Consider the following 24,885-nt stretch of genomic DNA (forward strand, 5'->3'; position numbering starts at 1 on the left):
TAAACACTAGCATTCTCACTTATTTTCTTTTTCGTTAAACAATTTCCACCCCACTATTGTTGTTTCTTTGCCAACTTCTCCGTCTTCTTCTTCTTCATCTGTTCTCAGGAAACACCAGTGCGTCGGCAAATATAGTCCCTGGTAATCCACTTTCGTTGCAGCGTGCCTTTTTTATTTGCAGCGTTAACTTTTAATTTGCTGGGGTGTTTCTTTTATTTGTAGTGGCGTTTCTTTTTTAATTTGTAACAGCGTTTTTTTTTATTTATTTGCAGCTGCATTTTTTTTTGTTTTGTTTGCAGCTTCTCTTTGTTGTTTGCAGTGGTTTTCACTTTTGTTTGCAGTGTTTCTTTATTGTTTGCAGGTACTTTTGTTTGCATCAGTGGCGGGTCTCGGCCACTGTAGTTTTAAATTGCTCTTGAATGCTTCATATTTTCTTTTTTTTGTAGATTTTTTTTTTGTTTTTACAAAGAAAATGTTAAATCAGTGTAATATGGTAGCGTCATAGCATTAGCAACAGCTCTGCACCTGGAAAACCCACCCTCAAAAACTTGAGCTGGATCATTTATTTTATGAAACTGATGATAAATCTGATGAGATAGATTTAACTTTGCAAAGTTGGTTTGTTAATTCCTAACCCTCTAGATTTTTACTGGTCAGTTCAGGAGAAGCTGAACTATTTCAACTGAAAATGCTCTGAGCACAGTGACAAAAGAGGGCTGATTGAGGGTGAATTTCGTCTTAAATATAAAACACTTTATCAACTTAAACTACATTAGTTTTGAGTAGAAGATTAGCAGGCACAAGAAACCTTGTAAGAGGAAACTGACCATTAAGATCAATAGAGCAAGAAAAGTGTCGTAGCTGCTCAGGGCCACAAACCCCTATGAAGCTGACTTCTGTAAAAGTCAAAGAGAAGCTGTTGAGTGGTATGTGACTGGTCTTTTAGCCTTCATTTCTAACAAATTATCCCCTGTTTTGTCCAATGAACAGAAAAAATGTGTTCACTCACATTTCATTAAACATATTTTTATTTAGTGTGATTGAGCTACTGGGCTACTTGTGCTTTTTGCAGCCCCACAGCTGACAGGGCACAGAGCCAGTGGGCTTTCCATCATGACTCAGTCCTTTACCCAGTGGACTGCCAGAGCATCGTCACTAAAACAAGCTTACCAGAACTTTGTGGATACTAATCCCTCAAAGAAACCTTTGTGAATGAATTCTGCTTCTGGTGAAAGTGGGTCTAGACATAACATGAGTCTGATCAGAGGAGCAAAAACACTCACAACTTCTGAAGACATGGTGTCAACTGGAAAACACAGCAGGGGCTGTTATTCTTTACTGTATGCCTGCTGTTATAAGTCATTTGGCATCTTTTGCCATTAAGCCCTTATATAGTTATTTCATTGATATTAAATTGTGCTGTTGATCCATGTTTAAGGTTAACACAGTGAAAAGGAATAAGAAACTCTGATCCACCAGTGACTCTGAGTGAAAACCATCCTGAAGCGAGACACTTACACCTTTCAAATGTTCTGCATTTATGAAATAACCTTCTCACCCTTTTCCCGCAAATGAATGAATATGATGTTGTCATTTGGGGAAGGTATCACAGTAGTGAAATCTGAGGTGCTTTCATAGTGAGAAAAAAACAAGACACATGCTCATACCAGTCTTTCGATCGAGTAAATAGGTACACAAGGGTATTTCAATTTTACAGGACTTCTTGTAAGTTGATGTAGGTTGATTTAAATGTTAATGTGTGTTGAATAAATCACAAATAGGTCAGAAGTTAAAAATCCTGTAAATACTTATGTGTTTGCAGAGCTCATTTAATCATTCCCGTTCATGAAGAGAGCACTTTTTCATCCTAGCAGCCTGTTTTTTATTTTATTTTTAGGTCACAGGAAGCTTTTTGAGCTTATTTTCACCCTCAGCTAGAAAAGCTTCAACATGAAACAGGACAAGAGAGGAGAGATAACATCACAAGAAAACAGGCTTGAAAACCCAGGAGCAGCTATATTCAAAATTAAACCCACAAAAGCACAGATCCCTTTATTTCCCTTTAAAGACCATGTATAACCCTTCATCTCCCCTCACTACAAAAAAGTGAAGCCAAACTAATAAAATAAGAGACATTGTTCACATTGGTTCAATCAACAGCAGAGGAAATACAGTGTTTATTATAAGAAGACACTCACTCGTGGAAAGTTCAATAATGGCTGTGTTATTATTTGTTGTATTTTCTTTCACTGTTCTCCTTGGGTTAAAGGCAGGGTTGGCACTCGTGAAAAACTGGCACGAATTTTAACGTAGCATCACGCCAGGACTCCCCCCCAGGATCTCTTCCAAGCTGATTCTGGACTATGATTGTAAATGACTGAAAGACGGACTCAGCACATCATTTTATGTTTTGTACTGTGTCAAGTCATGTCTCATTTAGAGGTAAGGAAACACCAAAATGTTAAAACGTAAAGCTAAAAAACAAATAAACAAACGTGACTTTTGTTAGTAGCAACTCACAACTGTCATGTTAGCATTATCCACTTTTACCTGTGACACAATATCAGGAGTAAAGCTATAGTACAAATAGTAGATGCACATTTTCTCTGGGACTTACTAAATATCATAATTTTTTTTTATTTTTTTGCTTGTCAGAGCCCTTGTGGTGAGAGTTTATTAGACTCTGATCCAGACTACAGCCCAGAGCCAAGTACCCCATCAGGTCAGAGGGGACAGGCCCGAAGTCGAGCGAGAGGGGCAGTAGTTAGAGGCAGGGGAACAGAGCAAGAAAAGAAATCCTCCGTCTTTCTTTTCTTGCTCTGTTTAGCTGGAGGAGCGGTTACCAATAATCGGGGTATGGGTAGTTTCTCTGCCATTCTTCTGCTGAGTGCAAACCTGTACACCGCTAAACTCGGGAACACGCATTGAGTCGGGGGCTGTGCACGCCAGTGAAATGTACGAGCAGGAGGAAGGGAAAACGGCAGGACGGGATTTGATTGGTTTAACAGATTGGATCCTAATCGATGTGATTGGCTGATGTTTTCTTGGGTTTTCTCCTGCTGTAGATAGCAGATATTATTCGCTCTCATTTAAAAAAACATCATGTATTGCCTTCCATCGGGATATTTAGATCATTTTAACCAGTATAACAAAAAGTGTATCTAAATCAAACTACCAATTATACCTTTAATTATGGTTTACTTTTTAATTTTTAGATTTGAATTAATAAAAAAACAACAACAAAAAAAATTCTTAAAGTTTTATTTTTGCTCATTTGAAAACCAACAAAACTGCAGCCCTCCGGACTAAGTTGCCTACTGCTATGTATGTTTCTGTGAATTTTTTTTTGTCTTCTAGTTTGAGTTATTTGACAAGAGTGAATGCCAAGTAAAGGATAGATTTAGCACTAAAGTTTCACACTAAATTCCTTTCTCTCTTCCTTCCTTCCTTCCTTGCACCCTTTCATCCAGTCCCTCTTGGTTTTTGGACAATGTGGTTTATCCAGATTTAATATCTCAGATGTCTTTCTTGTAATAAGAATTATTTTCATACTTACCCCCAGATAGAGAATTTTTGATGATGTGCTGTTGGCATTACTTGTTTGAATAAAAGACAATAGCACAACGTCATAAATGACCCTTTTATGTTTATTTTGCTTGTGCAACACAATTTTATTCTCTGACTCATGGACATTAGCTTTTATTGAGACATTTGCTTTTAGAATATTGTTCCAAAAGACATTTTGAGAGAAAGAGGGACTGTCTTTTGTCTGGTCAAAAGACAGTCTGGACTGGTGTAGCAGTTTGGCATAGTCCTGCTTTCTGACTCAGGGAAAGCTACTGAATTTTGCCATTCCTGCGTGTTTCCCTTTGACAGCTCGCTTTAATAACAGAGCCCATTATTCTGTGAAGTCAGAGCTGAGATAGTTTGTCACTGTTCCTATTCAGTAATAACACACAGATGTACGACACGCTGAGGCAGAACTTGGATAAGATGAAAGAAAGGAGAGGAACCCACGGGAATGTGCTGGTGGTAAAAGAAATGTATTCATCAAGACTTCAGCATTACGATTGAGTGATGCTGGGTTTGGGTGAAAGTTCAAACTCATCTTTTGAAAATTTGTTCTCTCTTAAGTGCCTAATAGTTCATCTACTGATTGAAGACACAATGAGCCAGGAGTTTATAGTTTTCATGTTGAGTTATTGCCTAGAAAAACATGTTATTTCTTCTTTGCACAGCTAGAAAGGGCTGGCCTTTCATATGCAGCAATTCTTTATTTGATGCATATGCAGGGGGTCCGTTCAAATGTAAAGACTCTGAAGCACTCGTAGACAGAAGACCCAGTCAGGCGGCAGCTGTTGATGGGTCATCTTGTTTCCATCAAGTCGTAATATCTTCATCCTGGAGTAGGACAACGGTCCAACCTCCCTGCAGAGACTAGTCAAGTTGAATCCTGTGGGGAAAGGAACGACAGAAAAGGGACATGATTTTTTTCTCAAGCTTATAATCATTAAATCCATATTTTAGTTTGAAAGCCTTCTTGTTCATCAGAGTGACAGCCATCTGCTTGATGCTGTCTTGTCTAATCACTGAAGAGAGTAAAGCAAACCAGAAAGCTTTGATTTCACATTGTGCTCCATGTGCTCATCACGTGTTGAATATTATGTTGAAGCTGTTCAGTCGCATAAAAAGATTTGTGTCGTCTGATCAGCCCTGAGCTGCCTCTTCCTCTCATGGAGCCTGCATTTCCCATTAGACCTCTCGCAGGTGTTGTGGTGAAAAACAGAGCATGAGGAAACCACAACACCCTCTTTTGCTTTCTTACTTCATTTCAGTAGTGAGCCTCTCTGAGCCCAGACTGTGGGCTTTGGCAGACAGGAACCGCAGTAGCTAGACGATGAGGTGTGTGTTATTGTAAGAGTTTTGCCGTCTCGCAGTCTGGTAAGTAGATTGAGAAACAAGGACACACTTTCACTTTGCCAGAGCCTGTGAGCCAAATTTGCACACCAGGTCAGTGCTGCCAGATGGTCATGTGAGACAAAATACAGCTCCTGGCTACAAGTCTGCTGCACTGTGATATGAATCATATATGTTAAAAAATGGCAGATGCCTTGGAGCAGACAGACAGAGAGAGAGATCACAAAAAAGGAGATGATGAAGAGGGGAACAGCATGTGCTTCTGGCTTTTCTGGCACTCTTACCTTTGAATCCATTGCAGATGTTTTTAAACCTCTCTTATTTGCTAGCTACCCAATACTCTCTCCTCCCCTCTCCCCCACCCTCTTCTTGCTTTTTGTCTTTCCATGTGTCTCATATCCTCTCTCCTTTAACCTCTGACGTACTTTGCCTACTTGCTGCCCCACCCTCAGCCCCTGCTGGGTCCATGTGGACTGATGAGGGCCGGCTGTGTTTTGGAACGTATTTTGGGTATTTCTTCACAGTTCACATTTTCCACATTGCTTTCTCTCTCTCACAGCAGAGTCAGGGTCTCTGGCCTCCCCAGGTGGTCAGCCACAAAGCCCCGTAATATTTTACTGCGCTGTCACGATAACTGAGCACAGAACTGCATGTGTGTGTGTGCCCATGAGTGTGAAATCAACATTGTAAAAACATGAAGTAAGTTACACCTCTGGAAAGTTACTGCAACGTGTGTCTCTGTGGATGTGTTTTCTGTTTACACCTGGTAAAAGAAACATCCTGTAGTGAAAAAACTGACAGTACAGGTGTTATCACACACCAGTCACATGGAGGAACTGCTCACCCTCTCTCAGGGGCTACAATAAGGCCAATTTGATCTCATTGTGACCTCATTATTTTTCATGGCAGTTCCATAACTTTCAAATAGTGCATGTGTGGAGCTGGTGTATGAAAAATGATTCAAACTCCAAAACCCTGTGTTTTATCAGGGACTTTGCATAGTTTCAACACATGACAACCCTGCACACATGAGCCATTTATCGTCATTATTTTTATGATACTGCAGCCCAGCCTGAACAGACTTTTCAAAGAGAAGACATGTAAAGTATGATCATTGTTAAGGGGAGTTTTCACATTGTATAAGTGGGATGCTTGATCCTGGTTACAACTACAGCTTGCAGCTGATCTGAGCAGTTTTTTATTGATAGGGGATCTGCAGCCAATGTAAGGTAAAATACAATGAACAAGGCAACAAAAATCCAGCTCAGTTTAGACAGATGTCTGTCTAACATCAGTCGAGGTTTCTGCTTGTTGAAAGGAAGTTTTCCGCTTGCTCAATGCTGTACTCTGCTCATAGTGGGTTAGGATGAGATAAGACTCCTTATCATGTCTTGATGATGAGTCTCTGTCAAGAATACAACATTAGCAGGAGTAGACCGTTAATGTTTTTGAAAGAGTCTTGAGATAACATTTGCTGTGATATGGCACTGTATAAGTAAAGTATGAATGATTGATTGACAAATTTGTATTAGATTGACTTTGTTCCCTTTCCATTTCCCTTTCCAAGTCAGTCCTTAACCCTGCACAACCTGACCCATCAAAAAATAGCCAGAAAATTGAATTGAATTGAATTGAATTGAATTGAATTGAATTGAATTTTATTTAATTTAATTTAATTTAATTTAATTTAATTTAATTTAATTTAATTTAATTTAATTTAATTTAATTTAATTTAATTTATTAACAGATATGTTTATTAACCCTTTTAACAGATATGTTTATTAACTCTTTTAACAGGAGTCTTTAGCAGATTCAAATGATATCAGTTACCATCCAGAAGTGTGTTATTAGAGTCACAACCAAAGCATTAAAGAATACATTTGAGCCTCCACCAAAGCATTGATTTTTTTTTATGCATTATTTAAACAAAATGTTTCCAATGGATGAATTACACATTACTGCTGTGGTGGATTTTAACTTAGCTGTGTAATGAGCCTGTATAAAAAAATTATCTGTTTATGTGTTTAAACTCAAGTCTGCAGCAACATTTGTTAATATGGAGTGACAACAAGGCCTATGTGTAAGTATAAGCCTCACCTTGAATTTGATTGGCCTCCAGGTAAAGGTACTGCAGTGAGGTGGGAACAGTGGGAACAGTGGAGAGTTTGTTATAGGAAAGGTCCAGTTCTACCAAACTGGAGACGTTGAAGACCTGTGGGTTTATGCCATGACTCTTTAGACCACAGTGACTGAGACGAAGATACTTCAGCTGGAAAAATCCCTCAAAGCTGTCTTTATCCAGCTCAGAGAGAGAGTTATTAGATAGGTAGAGCTGCTGGACGGACAGAGGTAAATGTTTTGGGATGGACGAAAACAAATTACCACTTAGGTCCAGGAGGTTCAGATTGATAAGGCCTGCAAGACAGAGGAACACAAACACAGATTCAGAAATCATACCGTCAAAACAGACACAATAAATGTCTGTTTAAAGAGGAGAAGCTAGTGTTTTCCAGGATAAAGACTCAATTTCCCATGAGCTCTTGCACCCTCTGTCAAGAGGACATGGCTCTTACCAGGACGTGTTTGTTTTGAAGCAAATGAAAGGAGAGCAGAATTTCTTCTTAACTCTATTTTTCTTTGTACAAAACCACCTAACCTGCCACTGTCTTTGTAAATGTGAAATGGTAATAACAATGATATCACCAAACAATGTCAACATTCCTTAAAAGTTGACATCATTGACTGAATGATACTTAATGACAACATTTAGAGACATGCATGGAGATGTCAGATGTCATGTCATGTTCATGACAGTGTCATGTCAGTCTTATGCATACTCCTTCAAATAAAGTGTTACCAAATTTCACTGTTTGAGGTACTGACTATTAAAGCTTTGCTTTGTTCTTTTTCAGGTCTTTGAATGTTTTTATGCTTCCATTTGGAGGTTTTTACAGATCCAATAAACGCAGAATACAAAGTATTATGATGCATTGAACATTTGCTGAAAGACACAAAGCTGAGTAAGGTTGATACAAACATCCTGCTGACTTCATTATTCCAGATACCTGTGAATATCTGCACCTAACAACAAACAGGAAAAAGGAAGAAAAGTTTTGCTACCACACATAAATCACTGGTTCACACCACTAGCTGTGTTTTTTGTTACGTTATTAACAGAGACATCATTAAGAGAAAACTGTGGCTGTTCTCTCTTACTTTCCAACCATTACACATCAACATGCACAAGGAGAGGAAATGACACATCACACTACCTTTGAGGTCTCCTTCTGAGAGGGTTTGCAGTCTGTTTCCCTGCAGCAGCAGTAGCGTCAGGTTGTGCAGTTTCTGGAAAGCATCAGGGCTGACGCTGCTGATTTGGTTGTAGGCCAGACGTAGCTGCCGGAGTCCTGCTGGTAGCACACCAGGAACTGAACTCAGGTGGTTGTGGTTGGCAAAAAGGTAGCGCAGCTGGGTTTGGTTCTGCAGAGCTACCTGGTCCAGTGATTCGCTCTGTAGCTGGTTGTGGTCCAGAATGAGCCAGCGTAGACCGGTGATGTTGGTCATAGATGAAGATGACAGGGATGAGATATTGTTACCCTGGGGGACAAAAGGAAAAAATACCCTGATGATTTTATACTTTTTTATAACACAGATTCAGCAGTGGAAATCAGCTGCCATGGTAGAATGAAGAGGGAATAAAACCACCGTGTGTTAGAGGCAGACATCTGCAAAGACAACACACGCTCAGAGCCCGAGTCTGTGTTTTTCCTACCTGCAAAAAAAGGTACTGAGTTCTCTCTGGCAGAGGGCTGGGGATGTCTGCCAGACCTCTGTGGTCGCAATAAAGTGATGTGGGCCACTGGATGGGGCAGTCACACTCTTGGGGGCAGACCTGTGGGTTGTTAGCTCGAAACCAGGCTCGATCCAGTCGTCCCTGCAGGCTGAGCACACTGGGCTCACCCAGCAGACGATTAATCCACAGAGGAACACCCCCATAGTCCATTCCTACTATAAGAGTGGCTGAGCCAGAGCCAAAAACACACAGCAGCGCCAACACGGTACAGGGCAGGAGAGTCATGGAGACTGCTGATGAATGAGGTGATCCTGCACATGTGGAGAAAAAGCTTTTTTAAATCTCAAAATCATGAGTGGTATCCTAAAAACTTTGAGTAAACAAGAAACGAATGAGATGTGTGTGTTTTGGTGAGGGGATGAGCAAGATTGATATTGATATTGACCAGCACGCAGTTTGATGTGGGTATTTGGCCTGGATGCAGGATGTTTCAGGCCGCAGCATCAATATAACCTTTGATTTTTGAACTTTACTTCTGTAGCTCTAAACATGGCAATAAAATATGTCAATAGTTTTAGGCTGAAATAGCCTAACAATTATTCTTAGGTTCAAAACCATCAATAATTTATGGGATGAATAACTTTGATCATCCAATCACCTTTTTTTTTCTATGGCCTTAAATTAATCGAAATTCAAAGTTTTCTTTTGAAATTTCATGCAACTTGTGTTTGATTTCCATAACAAAGATCAAAAGCTTAACTTGTGGATATGAATCTTTAACAAAATAAACGTGGTTTTTTTTTTTTTATGTTTTCTCAAGCATAAGTTAACCCTAACCCTAACCCTGCCACATGGAAATTGTAAAGGACCTAGGTTTTCAAACTAAATCAACCAATCCTGTGGTGTCCCCTTAGCTGTGATTAATCCACAGATAATAAGTGTAAGGATATTTTAGGATATGCTAAGGAACTGCTACAGTGGAGGTGCTAATATTAGCACATTAGCACTGTGCTAACATGAGCTACATAAAATGCAACTCTATGGTCTGCTGTTGAAGAATACCTGTAAAAATAAATTTAACTTTGTAAAAAAAAGTGACGTGAAAGTGATGAAGTGCTCTATCAGAAGCTTGACAATGCAAGATTAAAATAAATATTTTTGATACAAGGTTAAAGGTGGTCACCTTATCATCTCCTTATGTTGTGACAAGTAAACTCCCCAGGCTTCTCAAAACACCAACAACATTTCATTTGAAATGCAGATGGTAGCTTTTTTTAAACACAGTTCTCTGCAGACAAACATCTAAGCAGGAGAGCAAAAATACATTTTTCCTTGTGTACAAATTTGTTGTTGGTTACATCATTTCCCACACAGCTAGTGTTCCAAAAAAGCCAGCACATGCACATAAACACACTGAGAGACTCTCAGTTCCTGTATGACACAGCAGTTTGTGAGACAGGTTTGCAACATCAGGAAGTCCGTCTTCGTCAGCATGTTTGCTGTAGTAATTTACCTTCCTCTCTTACAAAGATCTTAGATTCCTACATTACGGGCAATGCTCGGGGGGTTGTGAAGAGATGATGCAATCATGCCTCATAAATTCAAGTGCAATCATCTAAGCAGGCACACATCAGCTCACACGACACCAGTTTTACCGTCCCTGCAAGAGAGGAAAGGGAAGCAGAAGAGAAGCCAGCAACAAAGTGACACTTACCTGTTTGGACGGAAGATACAGAGAGGAGGAAGGCTGTTTTAAAGTCCCAAAGAAAGACAGGAGAGCTGAATGGAGCTCTATGTGTTTCAATGCATCTGCAAGTGCATGTGTGTTTTCAAGCGGTGTTTACCCACTGTCTGCTACATTCCTCCTCTTCAAATGCTGCCCACATCCCAGACGGACCCCAGACCTCCTCCATAATCATCACGCTCACTTCTTCCATCTCCCGTCCCTCAGCCCTAGGTAATCGTAAAACCAAAAGCATTTGGTGGAAACATGTTTAGTGCTCCATGGTGATGCAAAAAAATACACAAAAAGTGACTGGAGAGTCAAAAAATAAGGTGGCACAAGAGAAGGTGAGTCTATATTAAGTTCATGCAAAGCCTACAGTGGGAATATGAGAAATTTGTCATCAGAGAGTGATTTCTGCATGTTCTGTGAACGTGTGTATCATTGTGATAGAGTCTACATTCAGCAAGCACTGGAAGCTTTAAAGCAACTACAGTACCTGGGGAGCCAAAGAGACCATTCTGTGTGTTCTTGTGCATGCTCGTATATGTGCATCTGTGTCTGTCTGTATGTGTTGGGGGTGGGGGGCTGTTGCAAGTATCTGAGCAGAGCAGAGACGAGGAAAATGATTCAGCCCACGCCCCTTTCCCAGTGGAAGGGCACTTTGTGAGAACAGAGGCTAGGTGGAGAACAGGAGGGAAAAGTTGAGACAGTTTTTCCTTATCAGAGATGGAAATAGCGCCCTCTAGTTAAACAAACACAGCATGACACCCACAAAGGAGCCCTTTGAAACTAAGGAGAGATAACATATCATTCCTTTTATAAACCATATAGATAGTTTATGCGAGTGGGTCTACTTATGCACAAGAAAAGGTCCAGACAGCAACTCCAACAACAACAACAACAAGATGTTGAGGAAAATTTTTGTAAACATTCATTCATTCGTTTTTATGTTGTGTTTGGCACTGATACACATTTTTTTGCAGGATATGGACGATGAATCCCAATCCACAGGTTTATATGCTCATGCCATAAAAACATTCTAGTTGACATATCACCCTACAAACATTAGCATATCAATACACCACATTAACATCAAGAGACATGTGACATAAAATAGGAGGGCTGATGTCAGAGCAAGGGGTGCGTCAGACTGTGGTTGTGCCAAAAACCAGATAAGATAAAATTTGACAACTTGTTACAAGTTGAACCAAAAATTATTTTATTAATCTAAAAGGAATTCAAATATATCTCTGTAAAAAGTCCCTTCATATCAACATTCAATCAGTCTTTTATGTAATAACAAATTACGTGTCTGTTTTGGCAGCTTGACATCTTTTGTTTGTTTCACAGCTGATTTGCCTTTTTTTTTTAACCTTTGCTGGTGTCTGATCGACCATTATCTATCTGAAGTTCTGTGCTCTCTGATAGATTGTATTAATGTTGTATCATGCTGTAGCTGTGGGATCCAAAGTCATGATTTTGGCAGATTGCTAACACAGAAGCAGGTTAAAAACATAAACAATGCTCTCAATGTGCCATAAGTCTTTTCAGAGAATTAATTTAAAGGTGTGTGAATAGGTGGTGGCTGCATGGCACAACGGTTAGCGCTGCAGCTTCACAGCAATAAGGTCAGCAGTTCGATTCCCAGCTTGGCCGGTTGGCCTTTCTGTGTGGAGTTTGCATCTCTGTGCATACGCGGATTCTCTCTGGGTACTCCGGCTTCCTCCCACAGTCCAAAAACATGCTCATCAGGTTAACTGAACACTATGAATTGTGTGTAGGTGTGAGTGTGTGCGTGAATGGTATCTGACAGCCCTGAACAGGATAAGTGGTTCAGAAAATGAATGAATGAATGAACAGGTGGTCCAGGTTGTCAAGGGTCTTTGATCAATGGAGTATTCTTGCAGAGTGGTTATTGGTTAGACAGCTGGATTATAATGAAAACAGGATTAGACCAATGAAGAATACAGCTTGGTAATAAATCTAGTAGTTATTCAAAGTTCTCTATAGTGAAAACCAATAATTTCATCCTATATTCTGAAACATCCACAGATGCGATGTTTCAGAATTTGTTTAAGTGATTGACAAAAAAATGTTCAATAAAAACTATGCCAAATTTTCAGGAATAACGATTTTTTTTCCTTTATCATTATTTTTTATTATCATTTCACATTTCTAGTGATTTATTGTAAGTCATGCTCTTATACAGCAGCCTTGTATGGTTTTTGTAACTAATTTCTAACTGGTTTGGTGATTTTGGGAAACAAAAACAAGGCCTAGTACAGAGATGTCAAACTAGCCCGTTGGCAGTTCCACACCTTTCTCCACACTGTGGTCTGGTCTGTCTGCTAAACTCATAAACAGGACAAGGAAATGGAAAAGAACTCTCTCAGTCCTCTGCTGGCTCGGATCCCTCAGCTCCAAAATGACACCATTCACCAACATAGAACATACCTAGTACACACACACACACACACACACACACACACACACACACACACACACACACACACACACACACACACTCACACACACACACACACACACACACACACACACACACACACACACACACACACACACACAAAAACAAGCTGTTAATCCAAACATCTACCACAAACAGTAATGCAGATAAAAGTTGCACAAGCCAAACCCTTTTGATTATAACTACCAGATAAAAGGAAGTAGCGATGACATTTCTTACAAATACCCTCAGGTGATTTTCTTTCTTAGAGTTGGCAGGTAGAGTAGATTTTCAACAGCTTGTCAGATTTCCTGTTCAAAGAACACACCTGAATTTAATCACAGTAGTCTGTTAGATTTCGTCACATTCTCTGAATCCACTGCAGAAAATGTTTCATGAGACACACTCAGTGTAGAGTTCAAGGTCTTTATCAACAAGCAGAAGACATCCTGAGGAAAGTTTTTTGATTTGTGATTACATAAATGTGTTTTCACTTTTAAAACTCATGCCACGTTGGTAACACTGGTTTTAAATGCAGTAGGTAATGTTTTAACTTTAATCCCTAATATTTAACCTGCACTACAATGAGTTAAACCTTTTTGTGTTTGTAAGTAGTTTACCAACAATTATATTTTTTTTCTGGCAGGGTCGATTCACATAAGCATGTCTGCTGTGCATAAGCAAAGACAAAAATATAATAACATGACTGAAGAAAACTGTGAGTACCAAACAGGGAGAAGGCCATGTCAGTTTGCAGAAAAAAAAACAGCAACAAAAAAAACTCTATTTATGACAAAACCACCACTTGAGTAGGCATTTCCTTCAAGTCTCAGTATGTTTTAGTGTTGTCTGTGTTCTTTGTCTTCCCACATTCTCATCTGCTGCATAAGTTTATGCTGCAGCAGTTCTGGTCATAAACACTAGAGGGCATGCTTTTCCCTGGAATGAAGATGGATATTACACGATTCACATTCATTTGTAGGATAGTAACGAAGGTGGGTGTATATAGCAGTGAAGGTAACATACAGAATACAGACTGAAGATATAAAGATAGATATAAAGCTTCAGTCACAAGGGTTTTTAAAACATGTTTTTTAATGCTGGTGAGGCTAGATCTTTTTAAGGGCAACACCAAGTCCTATTCCTATGTCAGATATGGTCCCTGTCAGGGACCTGATGGAGCAGCCCTCTCGGCACACTAAGATTGCTTCATCACATGTAAAAGTGTCTTAGGTGTCTCACAGCATTATTAGTACCACTGAAATTGTGTCATGATGACATCAGAACAAAGAAAATATCACAGTTTCAAGCACTATCAGCAAAAAAACCAAGGACAAAGAATGAGCATTACTTTGTCTAATAATAAACATCTGTGCATCTGTGTCGGTGTGTGTGTGTGTGTGTGTGTGTGTGTGTGTGTGTGTGTGTGTGTGTGTGTGTGTGTGTGTGTGTGTGTGTGTGTGTGTGTGTGTGTGTGTGTTTGTGTGTGTGTGTGTGTGTGTGTTTGTGTCGGCATGTGTGTGTAAAGGAGAGAGAAGGGACATCTGCTTTCTATCCCATGGTTTTTGCTGCCCCTTGTGCCCTGAGGTGTCATGGTTCAAGTTACCCTCTGGAAAAACATTGTCCATGGATGCCTTGGACTAAAGCTATCATTCAAAGAATATATTTTGTTTATTTTGGGAACATAACAGTGGATTAATCTACTTTAAAGTTAATATTCTTTCTGTATGGAGGAGTGAGAAAGAATGACCACCTTGAGTCCAGTGACATAGTGATATTGTTAATTGTTGATGTCTTGGTATTTACAGGTTGGGAACATCTGTTTAAATCACATTTAAAAAATCTTGTTTGGACAGGGTCATAGAATATTGATCACGGTTTGAACAAAAGCTGGTGTCTCTGAAATTAATGACAGTCCGTACAACCCTCTGTAACTAAAAGGTCTGCAAGTGTGTGTGTGTTTGTGTGTGTGTGTGTGTGTGTGTGTGTGTGTGTGTGTGTGTGTGTGTGTGTGTGTGTGTGTGTGTGTGTGTGTGTGTGTGTGTGTGTGTGTGTGTGTGTGTGTGTGGGTGTGCCTGTGTATGAGGTAAAAGATAAAGCAATACAATTGGTAGGATGCAGACTGCACCATGAATTAATGTAAATTATATAAAACTATTTTGTTTTTCTGTCCCTTTCATTCTTCCAGACTATTTTTATTGTGAAGAGAAACATCACATTTTTCTAACATTTCATAACTACTTTTTATTCATCAATGCCACATGAATCTGTATGGCAGCCACATGAAAGAACATCTGACTGCCATACATACATAATGACACTGTTTAGGCTGTTTCACGCTAAAATAAATGGCATTCAAACAAAGTATATTTGGTCTGAATAACTTCCTTTCACTTTGTCTCTAGATCCACCATCCAGTGACCAAATACAGAAACTGAACTTAGATGTTTTGTATAATGTTAAGTCATTCCTGATCTTTTTTTTTCCCCAAAGTGGCCCAGGAAGTGATGTTCAGCATGAAAATACCTGTGACATTCCTGTGAAGAGTTCACGGCCTGAGTGGCCCTCTGATCTCCTGATCCCTCCTCAGAGCTGTTGATGTGGTAGATATGGGGTGGACATGGTTGGGCTGAGTTTGTTAAAGCATGTGCAGAGTCCTGCCTGGCCTCTTACTTTGAAGTCCTGGTGGGCAGATAATTGATTTTTCTGCCTCTGTGTGCTACCTGCAGCACCTTTGGTGTCATGGCATTTAGCATTTCTTTTTATTGCTTGTATATGTAGATGTATATCTTTGTTTACACAGTGCAGAGTCTATCCACCTGGATTCCTCCTATAAAAAGCACTTTGATTTTATGGTGCAAGAGGCAATAACTTTAAAACACTCAAGGTTGTACGTCTTTATAAGTAAGAGACATGTTGATGTTTATCCTGGCCCAGTTCACAGGTATCTCCGCAAAGACACATTTATGAAAGATTATATGTGTAACTCCAAAACATGTTGATCCACATTTCACTGAAGTAGGTAATTAGGTCTCAAAGGTTGGAATAAAACCTCTTCCTGGTCATATCTGCTATTCATGCAACACGTGCCTGCGGACTCATAAAGAAAGAGGTTTCTTAAAGCTGCGGTAAAGAAAACATTTCTTTATGTTTCTGTTCTTCTGGGAGAGTGAGACTCATGGCAGCCTTCAATCCTTTAAATTCCAATCATCAACAATCACAAACTTGGCCCCATTAATTTCTAAACACAGATCTTGAGCTCAGCTGTCAGGCGATGCAGCCATCTGGTTGTTCTTTGCTCCATTTCTTGATGCACAACGCCTGTTATTGTCAGACGTTGGACGCAACCGAAGGAAATGTAACGACCACCTAACATGTGTAGCATGTGTTAGGCACTGAGCCAGTTTGTATAACAGACTTCTCTTCGCTGTTCCTCGAGATACATTTGTTGAGCCAAAGGTTGATGAATCTGCTTTAAGATCACACATAGAAATGATGTGATTTTTTTTTATTTTCTTTACCAGACCTTTAGGAGGATTGCAAGCCTGATGCCAATCTGGCTTTATCGATACTAATTAAAATAAATTAGTACAGTCATATCAGTTGTCCAAATTAACAAATTGTCTCAACAGGCTGCTGGTAGCTTCTTTTGCATTGAGTGGTAGCATATTGTTAATGGTGGTGATTAAAATTGAAGACAAATACAGTCAATCAGATTTGGTCTCTGAGCTAACTTGCTCCCTAGAAACATTTAAGTCTAGGTGTGTATTAGGTTGACTGCCAACATTAAAGAGCTTTAAAGTTTATGTTTTTTTATTTTTTTATCTGTTAAGAGCACAGATGCTCTAGACAGTGATTAATCCAACCTGAAAGAGTAAGCATTTCTTTTTTTCCTTAACTTTGAGCCTTCAGCCTGGCAAACCAACACTGTTCTTGATTTGATGTTGGTATTTGTTTAAACAGAGATGCTGGTTTTAGTGGTGATATGTAGAGTCTAAGGGTTAGAGGGTAAAGTCCAACCAGCCTCAAAATTTTGCAACCGGGTTAACCTAAACCCTGTCTGCTTCTTCAAACCTTCAAAGCCTCGTCCTCTGCAGAGCAAAGGGTGAGGCATGCTGACGATGCAATAAAGCTGAACATGTAGTTCAAATGATCTGAGGAACCAACAGTCAGATAGTTAGTTGTCAGTGTGAAATGGCACAAACAAAGTACACACCTTTAAAGGACTAATTTTATTTAGCTACCAGTATGTTATTTTTTTAAAGAATGGAAACATCTGTGAAGAATTTAAAACTTAGAGTTTTACTTCCAAACAAATACAATCCAGACAAATCATCCTCCTTTGCACTGCTGTGTTAAGCTACCAGTTAACCAGAAACATAACCATCCAAAAAGGATATTTTGATAGCAAAGTAAGAGCAGATCATGAGAAGAAAGAGGGGTTAAATAATTTGTAGAATCTGTGTTGGATTACAGAGATGGAGGATAAGGCAGAGAGGGAAAAAAAAAACTTAGATTAAGAAGAAGCTCATGTTTAAAGAGGATGAAAAGCAGGAAGAGGCCCACATTAAGACCAGACAGACAACACAAAGGGACTGTGGCACATGTTTTCATTTAACCCTTTACAAGATGTTAGCTTGTTGGAGAGGACTGGAGAGAGTCTGACCAGTCCCTGCTCTAAAAGCTTTTATCTCTAGCACAGGGATCTGTCTGTGGGTTCGCAAACAGAAATACTTGGGCTTGGTTACCAAATATTATTCTATCTTTCTAAATGGTCTTTCAAACTGTGAAGTCAGAAAAAATCTATCACTGATAATAAATACTAACTGTTTGGTTCATGTATTGAGTATATAAGATTTATTACATGTAAAACAAACAAACAAACAAAAAAAACAGTCCTTACTTAATTCAGTTGAGGTGCTGTAAAAGATAATAAAAAGAACTTAAACGTCTGCGTCAGAATATTTACTTCTGCTTTTGAGCCAAATGGGCGAAAAGAAAAACTACTTTCAGTAGTATCTAAATGGAAATTTGGGGGTTCAGCTAAAAAAAAAGTCAAAATGACATGCACACATGGGCTCATTTCCTTACAGCCACTGCATCTCACATCACTCAGAGCAGTGGAAAGAAAGAGGCTCCAGAGTGGGGAGTGGGGTGTGCTGGGCCGTGCTGGAAAGAGTAAAATGGGGTGCAGGGGGGTTGACCAGAAGTGGGTGGAAGGAACCAACAGTGAGGGAACATAAAGTGGGGTGGAGAGGGGGGATGGCAAGACAGAAAGGAGAGCAGGGAGGGAAGTTTTTCACGTTGTGTTTGTCAGAGTCCCTTCCAGTCCTGAGCACACTCTCTGAGAGAGGGGACAAGGAGGGCTGGACTCTGATCAGGTACGTGTGTGTGTTGGATGTTATGTATATGCGTGTGTATGAACATGTGTATGAACATGTCTCTGAGGTATTTTTCATGTAACCCTATATGAGCTAAATATACTTGTGATGACAGAGTGGTATTATTGTTAAAGATTTTTTTTGTGTCTCCCGACCTGGGGTAATTATTGGATATTTTCCCACAATTTTGGGGCAGCAGTGAGGACCACTAACAAAGCTGGCATTCATGGCTGTGTTTTCTTTCCTTTTTTTACACTTCCTGCCTGGATTCCCTGCAGACTTAAGACCCCTAAGAATGTACCTCTCTGCAGGCAGTTACAAATCCAAAACAAAGTCAGTGGCTGCAATACACCCTTGACTGTTTATTCAGCTACAGAAAGATAACACTGATGGTGGGTTTGAGCCCCCCCAAAAAAATTGAAGACTAACAGCATATTTGGGTTTTAAAGAGTACTGACACCTGGTAGGAGGGTGGAAAATAGAAAGAAGGAATACAAATTATGTTTTCAATTCTGACTTAAGTTTCAAAACATTTTTTTCACTTAACTCTTTTTGCCATTTCTCAAACACCTCAAACAACATTTTTCTGCATTTTTCACCCTGTGGTGGATAAAAATGTACTAAACTTACAAGCCCACAGGGGTCAGCATGTTACCATCTATTTCCCTTTTTGTACTTAGTAGGAGATCTTTGCAGTATTAGTTAACACACTTTATGCCTTGCCTTTCTGTTTTTGTCTCTGTCAGATAACACTGAAGATTTGTACGACTGTCACCATGCGTATGATTATCGTCCTCCTGTCTTGCCTGCTTCCACTCTCTCTTGCCAATGGACGGGACCCCTTCGCCTGGCTGTATGGCCGGCGAAGTGAAGGACATTATTTTGGCTCCCTGCAGGCAGACACTGCAGGATGTCCAGACGAGTGTGACTGCCCCCCCACTTTTCCAGTTGCCATGTACTGTGATGCACGCGGCCTGACAGCCATGCCAGCCATCCCCTCCCGTATAAAGTACTTGTACCTCCAGAATAATGCCATCACTGCTGTGCCCGACTCGGCTTTCGTCAACGCAACCAATCTGGTATGGCTGATGATGCACCACAACCAGCTGACATCTGACGCCATTGGCAAGAAGGTAAAAATTTACATCTGGTCTCAGTCAGCTTGTGCCACATGTGAGCCTTGAGGATAATGGTTGTCAGCTGGCTTGCAGGTGGCAGGCTGCTGAATGAAAGAAACATTCATTGTTTTATTGTTGCTTATCTGAGTTAACAATGTGAATTTGGACTTGTGGATTTTCATTTTAAGGCCAAATGAGAATGTCTGTGTTCATTAATGTCATGTTCCCTAGCTGTGTTCAGAAACATTCCCCATTTTCTACCAACTAATCCACCACTGCTGAGTTGCCAGTTCCCTAGTGAATGAAGGAAGTCCATGGTGTAATTGTTATGCTCTGCTAACACTCCTTTAAGGAAACACAATGGTGCGGCATAAAAACTAGACACTACAGAGCTCTATGGGAGTAAAGTCTTCCAGTGGTTGATGATCTTCAGTTTTAAGGTCTTGAGTTTGGCTTTATGTTGTTTGTTTTATTGATGTCTTGAAGGTGTCTGTGGATTAGAGGCTTAGAGACTTTTTAACACCGACTGAATAAAAACTTTAAAAAGCACATCAAGTTCCCTGAAGTGAAGCCAAGGTTTGAAGAGCTTCCCCTGGTGACTGGCAGCAGATTGGGCTATTCCTCCATCAAAGCAGATAATATTTAGGTTACACTGGAAAATTAAGATACACATCCAATAAATATTTCTTCAGTCATTTTTTTTAACCAGTTAACTCTCATCATTCTGATTTATATGCAAGTGTCAGTTTTTCAGAGAAGTTGAGTTTATATCAAAAGGTGTTGGCAAATGTCTACAGTGGATTAGGAGAGCAAAAGAAACAGTAGGAGAAAATGCAACAAATGCTAACACAAGACTGAACTTTCTACAACTGTATCTCTTTCCAACTTGATGGCTGTTTAATATGAGTTTCTGTTTAATATAAGATTTTCCTGCTTTTGTGACTTTCTAAATGCTGCAAAGTGCTCTGCTTAGGGTTGGTTAGGCTGAGATAAGACCATAGACTGTAATATAAAGACACAGTCTCTGTGACATCACCCATCTGTTTCTGATGCATAGTAGTGAAGCTTATCATCAGCGGAGGCCATATTGGCATTGCTGACTCAAGAAACAGGCTTTGAGCCACTAACAGCTACAGGAAGCCAGACCTGTGGTCAGGTGAGCTTCACCTCTGAATGGACAAACTCATGATCTCAATAACTTCTGAAACCCTGAGTTCTAAAAAAAAAATAAAAAATGGATCCCTCATGTAAATGTACCAAAAGAGCAATCAGCCAAACAGACCAAAGATGCTTTTGAACCAGGCTGTAAACATGTCTATTAAGGCTGTAAAAGTTGACTTTTTTGGCTTGGTGTGTATGTGGTGACTGGTCTTTCAGCAACCAGCCTCAAGCAGAACTGCAGCTTTTTGGCTTCATACTTTTAGACTGGAGCTTGCTGCTTGGGTGAGACTTCTTGATATTGGGTACCTTCTTCCATGTCTGAGTGGATAAGATATAGAGATCATTATTCTTCGGTACAATGTGGCTTCTAAGATTTGGATATGATGTTTCCTCACGTTTGGAGCCAGCGGGGGCTAAGTGGTTGTGGCTCATCCTTTAAGTGGAGGAAAGGTCAAGCCCATTATAATAAATTTTAAAACAGATTTTAAAGGCCTTTGTCCTTTACTTGATATGATCAGACACTCATGGTACTGGGCCTCTGCGCTGGTTGCATTCATATGCTTATGATCTGAAATTGTGGAAACTGTCCCAAATACCAAAATACAGGAGAGCTGTGGAATTTGGCGGTGCCAGTCCCTTGTATCACAGGCTTGACTGGGACTGAACCCTGACCCCACCTCAGGCTATCATCACTGAGTAGCGCCTGACCTTCTGATCTCTTCCCTCCCATTCCTGCTGTGGCTTCATCAGACACAAGAAGCTTCAACCAGGTGCAGGACTCCAAAGAGTCACAGCACTGACAGGAGCCACAATAAATCCAGTGCAGTGTTACTGTTTCTCTACGTTATCTCAGCATTCCTTGCTTAGTCCCCCTGTGCCCATCAATAAATAACCTTGACTTCCTGCCAGTCTGAAATCCCTCTGTCTGCTAAAGCTGTTCTTAGCTCCATTTTTTACTAAGGGTCAGATATGCATTAGCTCATATTTGTTCTCCTTGGGAGGACTGGGGACCTCCGTTATCATGAGCACATATTTTTTTTCGTACATTTACATCTGGTTTGTGTATTTCTGACCTTGCATCATTAATATGTTTAAAATGATGAGAGATATGTTTCACTTTTGTTAACAGTAGCAGTCAGACATCTACACAATGACTGGTCCTGGCTTGTCCCAGCATCTCAATCATGATTAACTTGGATAATTAAGACAAAAAAAAAAAGGATCTTGTTCAAGGCTCTTTGACTGAGGAAATACCCTGGGTATGATGGTATGCAAGAAGCCAATGTTGGTTTGTAAGCTTGTCGTCAGTAGTGACGTCCGCCATCATGGATCTTCTCATAAGCTGCCGGTCACAATGGAAAGTGTTTATTTTTGACATTTAAATCAAAGAAAGTTGTAATGTTGAGATAATTAGGATGTAATTTCATGAGAAAGAAGTGTTAACTGTAGGCTATGGTTAATCTAACTCAATGCTTAAAGAGAGGGTATTAAACTTCTCTTTAAAAAAAAAAAAGTGAATTATGTTCCTTTAGCACATGGATTTTAGCTTTACATGATTTACAGTTAAAAGATAAGACCAGTTTTCTAACACTAGTGTGTCAGTGTTGTCTGAAGCGCTCCATTTTAGCTTCTATGTCTTTAGGGCTACCAGACCAAAAACTCCCTTCTGTCTGATTGGCCAGCCCTCTGGAATTCCAGTTGGGAACAGATCTATAGGCAGATCTTGGTGTTTGGGGCCTGTCCCTCCAACATATCATGAACCAGCATGAAGGTCTTTATGCCATGACATCATTATTTCAACATGCCTCATGATGATGTCATGAAGATCTCAGTAATGAAAAGCTGTCCATGTCAGTATGGATATTCAGCATTGTGACTTGAGATCCATGTTCTAAAATAGCACAAAACTCATTTTCTAGATATTTTATAGAGGACTATAAAAATAGCCAGCATCCTTCTCTAAATTAAGGGACATGGGTCAACTTGTGAAGTTAAGTTTAAGACCTGTGGTTGAATTCAGTAGTAGTGGTTGTACAGCAGAACGAGTGGCTGCTTTTGGAGCGATTGTATTTTGTTTTATTGTCTTGTATTATTTTGTGTATTATGTCTGACCTGTGGGGCCAATATTTTGCCTCCATGTATGCTAAGATGAGAACTTGGAAGTGAAAATACATTGATTCTGATTTTGATCTAACTCTATTACTGTTGGAAGGCCTGTTTATTTCCCTTTTGAATAGTGCCACATTAATAAGGATCACTTACAGGATAAGCAGCTGGGTATGTGGGTTGGGCTAATGAAAAAAAATAGCCAAATCTTCCCTGCCAATGCCAAATAGCTTGAAACAGTCTCAGATTGTGTTTTATGCACATGGATAACTTGGCGTGATTTTTGCTCACCCTTTTCAGGCTCTTCAGTAACATTGATCATTAGGAAAGTAAATATTGTATCTGTCTCCTCTCTGCAGGCCTTTCTGAAGTTGGAGGGGTTGGAGCGTTTGTACCTTCAACACAACAATTTGACCAGCATCCCCTCAAGTCTCCCCCGCTCCCTGAGAGACCTGAGAATCAGCAGCAACAAGATTGAAAAGGTGAGTTTTCACTGATTTCCATGCAGAGCACTTCTTTTTTTTTTTTACATTTTGTCAGTACACAGCAGAGGCATTAGACTTTAAAATCATTTCTACTGTTGCCTAGGTAACTGCTGTAGATGTGGAGGGAATGGATAACCTTACTATCCTGTATCTCCATGACAACGCTGTCACAGATATGGGCACATCACTGAAGGCACTGAAATCTCTTACACTGCTGGATGTCAGCGGCAACAAGTTGACAAAGGTATTTGTGTTTTTCTTTGTGGTGAGAAAGTGGGTAAGAGGATCATCTCCAGGCCTTTCAAAATCTTTATGAATAATATGAAACTGATCCCAGGTCCCTGAGGGGCTCCCTGAACACCTGCATCAACTCTACATGGAGTCCAACTCCATCGATTCTCTACCTGAAGGCTTCCTGAGTGGTTTCTCTCAGCTGCAGTACATCAGGATGGCCCACAACCAGCTCACTGACAAGGGGATCCCTCCACACACTTTTAATGTGACAGGGCTGGTGGAGCTGGATCTGAGCTTCAATAAACTGGAGAGAATCCCACCCGTGAGCGCAACACTACAGCACCTCTATCTGCAAGCCAACCAGATCAAAGGTAGGCCTAAAGCATATTTGTAATTTTCCAATTACTCTGGATATCATGCAGCACTAGTCTGCTTGATACTTTACTGTATACAAACATGTGATGTTGGTATACCTAATAGCATTTCATTTACCCCAACAGAGTTTACTCTGGGTAGTTTCTGCACTGTTGTGGACGTGTCCAACTTCTCCAAACTGCAAACTCTGCGACTGGATGGGAACGAAATCAGTCGGCAGGACATCCCTTCAGAGTCATCCCTCTGCCTGCGTCAGGCCTCGAGCATTGAGATTTAACTGTGTGGGATAAGAGGAGTGGCTCATTAATCCATTTTGGTTCATAATTAGTGCCAAACTTGTGACAGATTACTTTTATGACGTGCCAAAACCAAAGAACAGCAGGTGGCAGCAAGTTTTACAGTAACAGCCACTCATCTAGGTACAGTAAATGTACAGATCTGTTTGTTTACATGAGAGCCAAACTACATGTTCCATACTTTACAATGCATTGTCTTTATCAGTGGAAACAAACAAGTTAATCTACAAATGTCATGATTATCTCTGGCAAATCTGTATAGTAAGTATGACAACTTTATTTGATTTAAGCTTTATGCCACAAATTACAATATGCAATATGTGTATACATAATACTCTGTTATTGTTTCTGTGAAGATAATGCTCTTTACAGTTTGTTTCTGTATGTATCCTTCTCTCTGTCTTTGTAAGAAGCATGCTTTTTTTTGTTTTGTTTCACAAGTTGATGATAGAAATATAATGTCAGATGCGATATCTCTTTATTTGAAGTCATTAACTGACTTAGAAACATCGACGTGTTAAGTACTTGACAGTCATATCCTGTTGTCGGTTTATTTTTTACCTTATTGATGTTAATGCTGTGATGATTTCTCTGTTGTGGATCGTCTCTGTTTTCAGCGACATTCATCTTCCTTTGAGTCTAACTAAATATGTGTGTTCTCAGTGAAAATGATCTCAGTGCTGTATTTTAGTGAATCCATCATACTATATGTTTGTCATGACTTAGTGAATGCTTTGCATGGAGTAGTTATCAAACTGACAAAAGGTTTTTGTTTACATGCCTGTTAGAAAATGAATAAAGTTTGGGGTTTTTGAAAAAATCTTGGTGC

General features: G+C 39.9%; 2 protein-coding genes across 6 annotated transcripts in view; one reads left to right on the plus strand and one right to left on the minus strand.

The window, feature by feature from the left end:
• Positions 1 to 3,356: 3,356 nt before the first annotated feature.
• LOC141794588 (lumican) overlaps positions 3,357 to 24,885 on the minus strand; it is a 64,884-nt gene continuing 43,355 nt past the window's right edge. Inside the window, exons 3-8 of one of the 5 annotated variants that reach the window (XM_074674992.1) lie at positions 10,555 to 10,663; positions 10,425 to 10,457; positions 8,690 to 9,021; positions 8,190 to 8,514; positions 7,015 to 7,332; positions 3,357 to 4,453 (exon numbers count right to left, since the gene is read on the minus strand). In XM_074674992.1, the coding sequence (XP_074531093.1) occupies positions 4,302 to 4,453; positions 7,015 to 7,332; positions 8,190 to 8,514; positions 8,690 to 8,995 (1,101 nt within the window). In that variant the 5' untranslated portion in view covers positions 8,996 to 9,021; positions 10,425 to 10,457; positions 10,555 to 10,663 and the 3' untranslated portion in view covers positions 3,357 to 4,301. Of the gene's footprint in view, positions 4,454 to 7,014; positions 7,333 to 8,189; positions 8,515 to 8,689; positions 9,022 to 10,424; positions 10,664 to 10,932; positions 10,971 to 12,754; positions 12,822 to 24,885 lie in introns of those variants that run through there. The other 4 variants (XM_074674989.1, XM_074674990.1, XM_074674988.1 and 1 more) reach the window with 4 other exon arrangements.
• On the plus strand, positions 18,192 to 24,857 carry fmoda (fibromodulin a). Its single transcript, XM_074674976.1, has 6 exons — positions 18,192 to 18,281; positions 19,028 to 19,414; positions 23,026 to 23,148; positions 23,255 to 23,395; positions 23,489 to 23,756; positions 23,886 to 24,857. Exons 2-6 carry the CDS (start codon positions 19,058 to 19,060, stop codon positions 24,035 to 24,037), a joined length of 1,041 nt encoding a protein of 346 aa, XP_074531077.1. The 5' UTR covers positions 18,192 to 18,281; positions 19,028 to 19,057; the 3' UTR covers positions 24,038 to 24,857.

Source organism: Halichoeres trimaculatus, unplaced genomic scaffold, assembly GCF_033239565.1.
Source record: "Halichoeres trimaculatus isolate MK-OKI-2021-1 unplaced genomic scaffold, fHalTri1.1 fHalTri1_scaffold_1, whole genome shotgun sequence".
NCBI classification, from domain to species: Eukaryota; Metazoa; Chordata; class Actinopteri; order Labriformes; family Labridae; genus Halichoeres; species Halichoeres trimaculatus.

What these genes read in the sequence shown, in the direction of transcription:
- fmoda (XM_074674976.1), top strand. Translation starts at nt 19,058, where the DNA reads ATGCGTATGATTATCGTCCTCCTGTCTTGCCTGCTTCCACTCTCTCTT. An exon ending in CTGACGCCATTGGCAAGAAG is followed by an intron (nt 19,415 to 23,025) that starts GTAAAAATTTAC and finishes TCCTCTCTGCAG; the next exon opens with GCCTTTCTGAAGTTGGAGGG. An exon ending in GCAAGCCAACCAGATCAAAG is followed by an intron (nt 23,757 to 23,885) that starts GTAGGCCTAAAG and finishes TTACCCCAACAG; the next exon opens with AGTTTACTCTGGGTAGTTTC.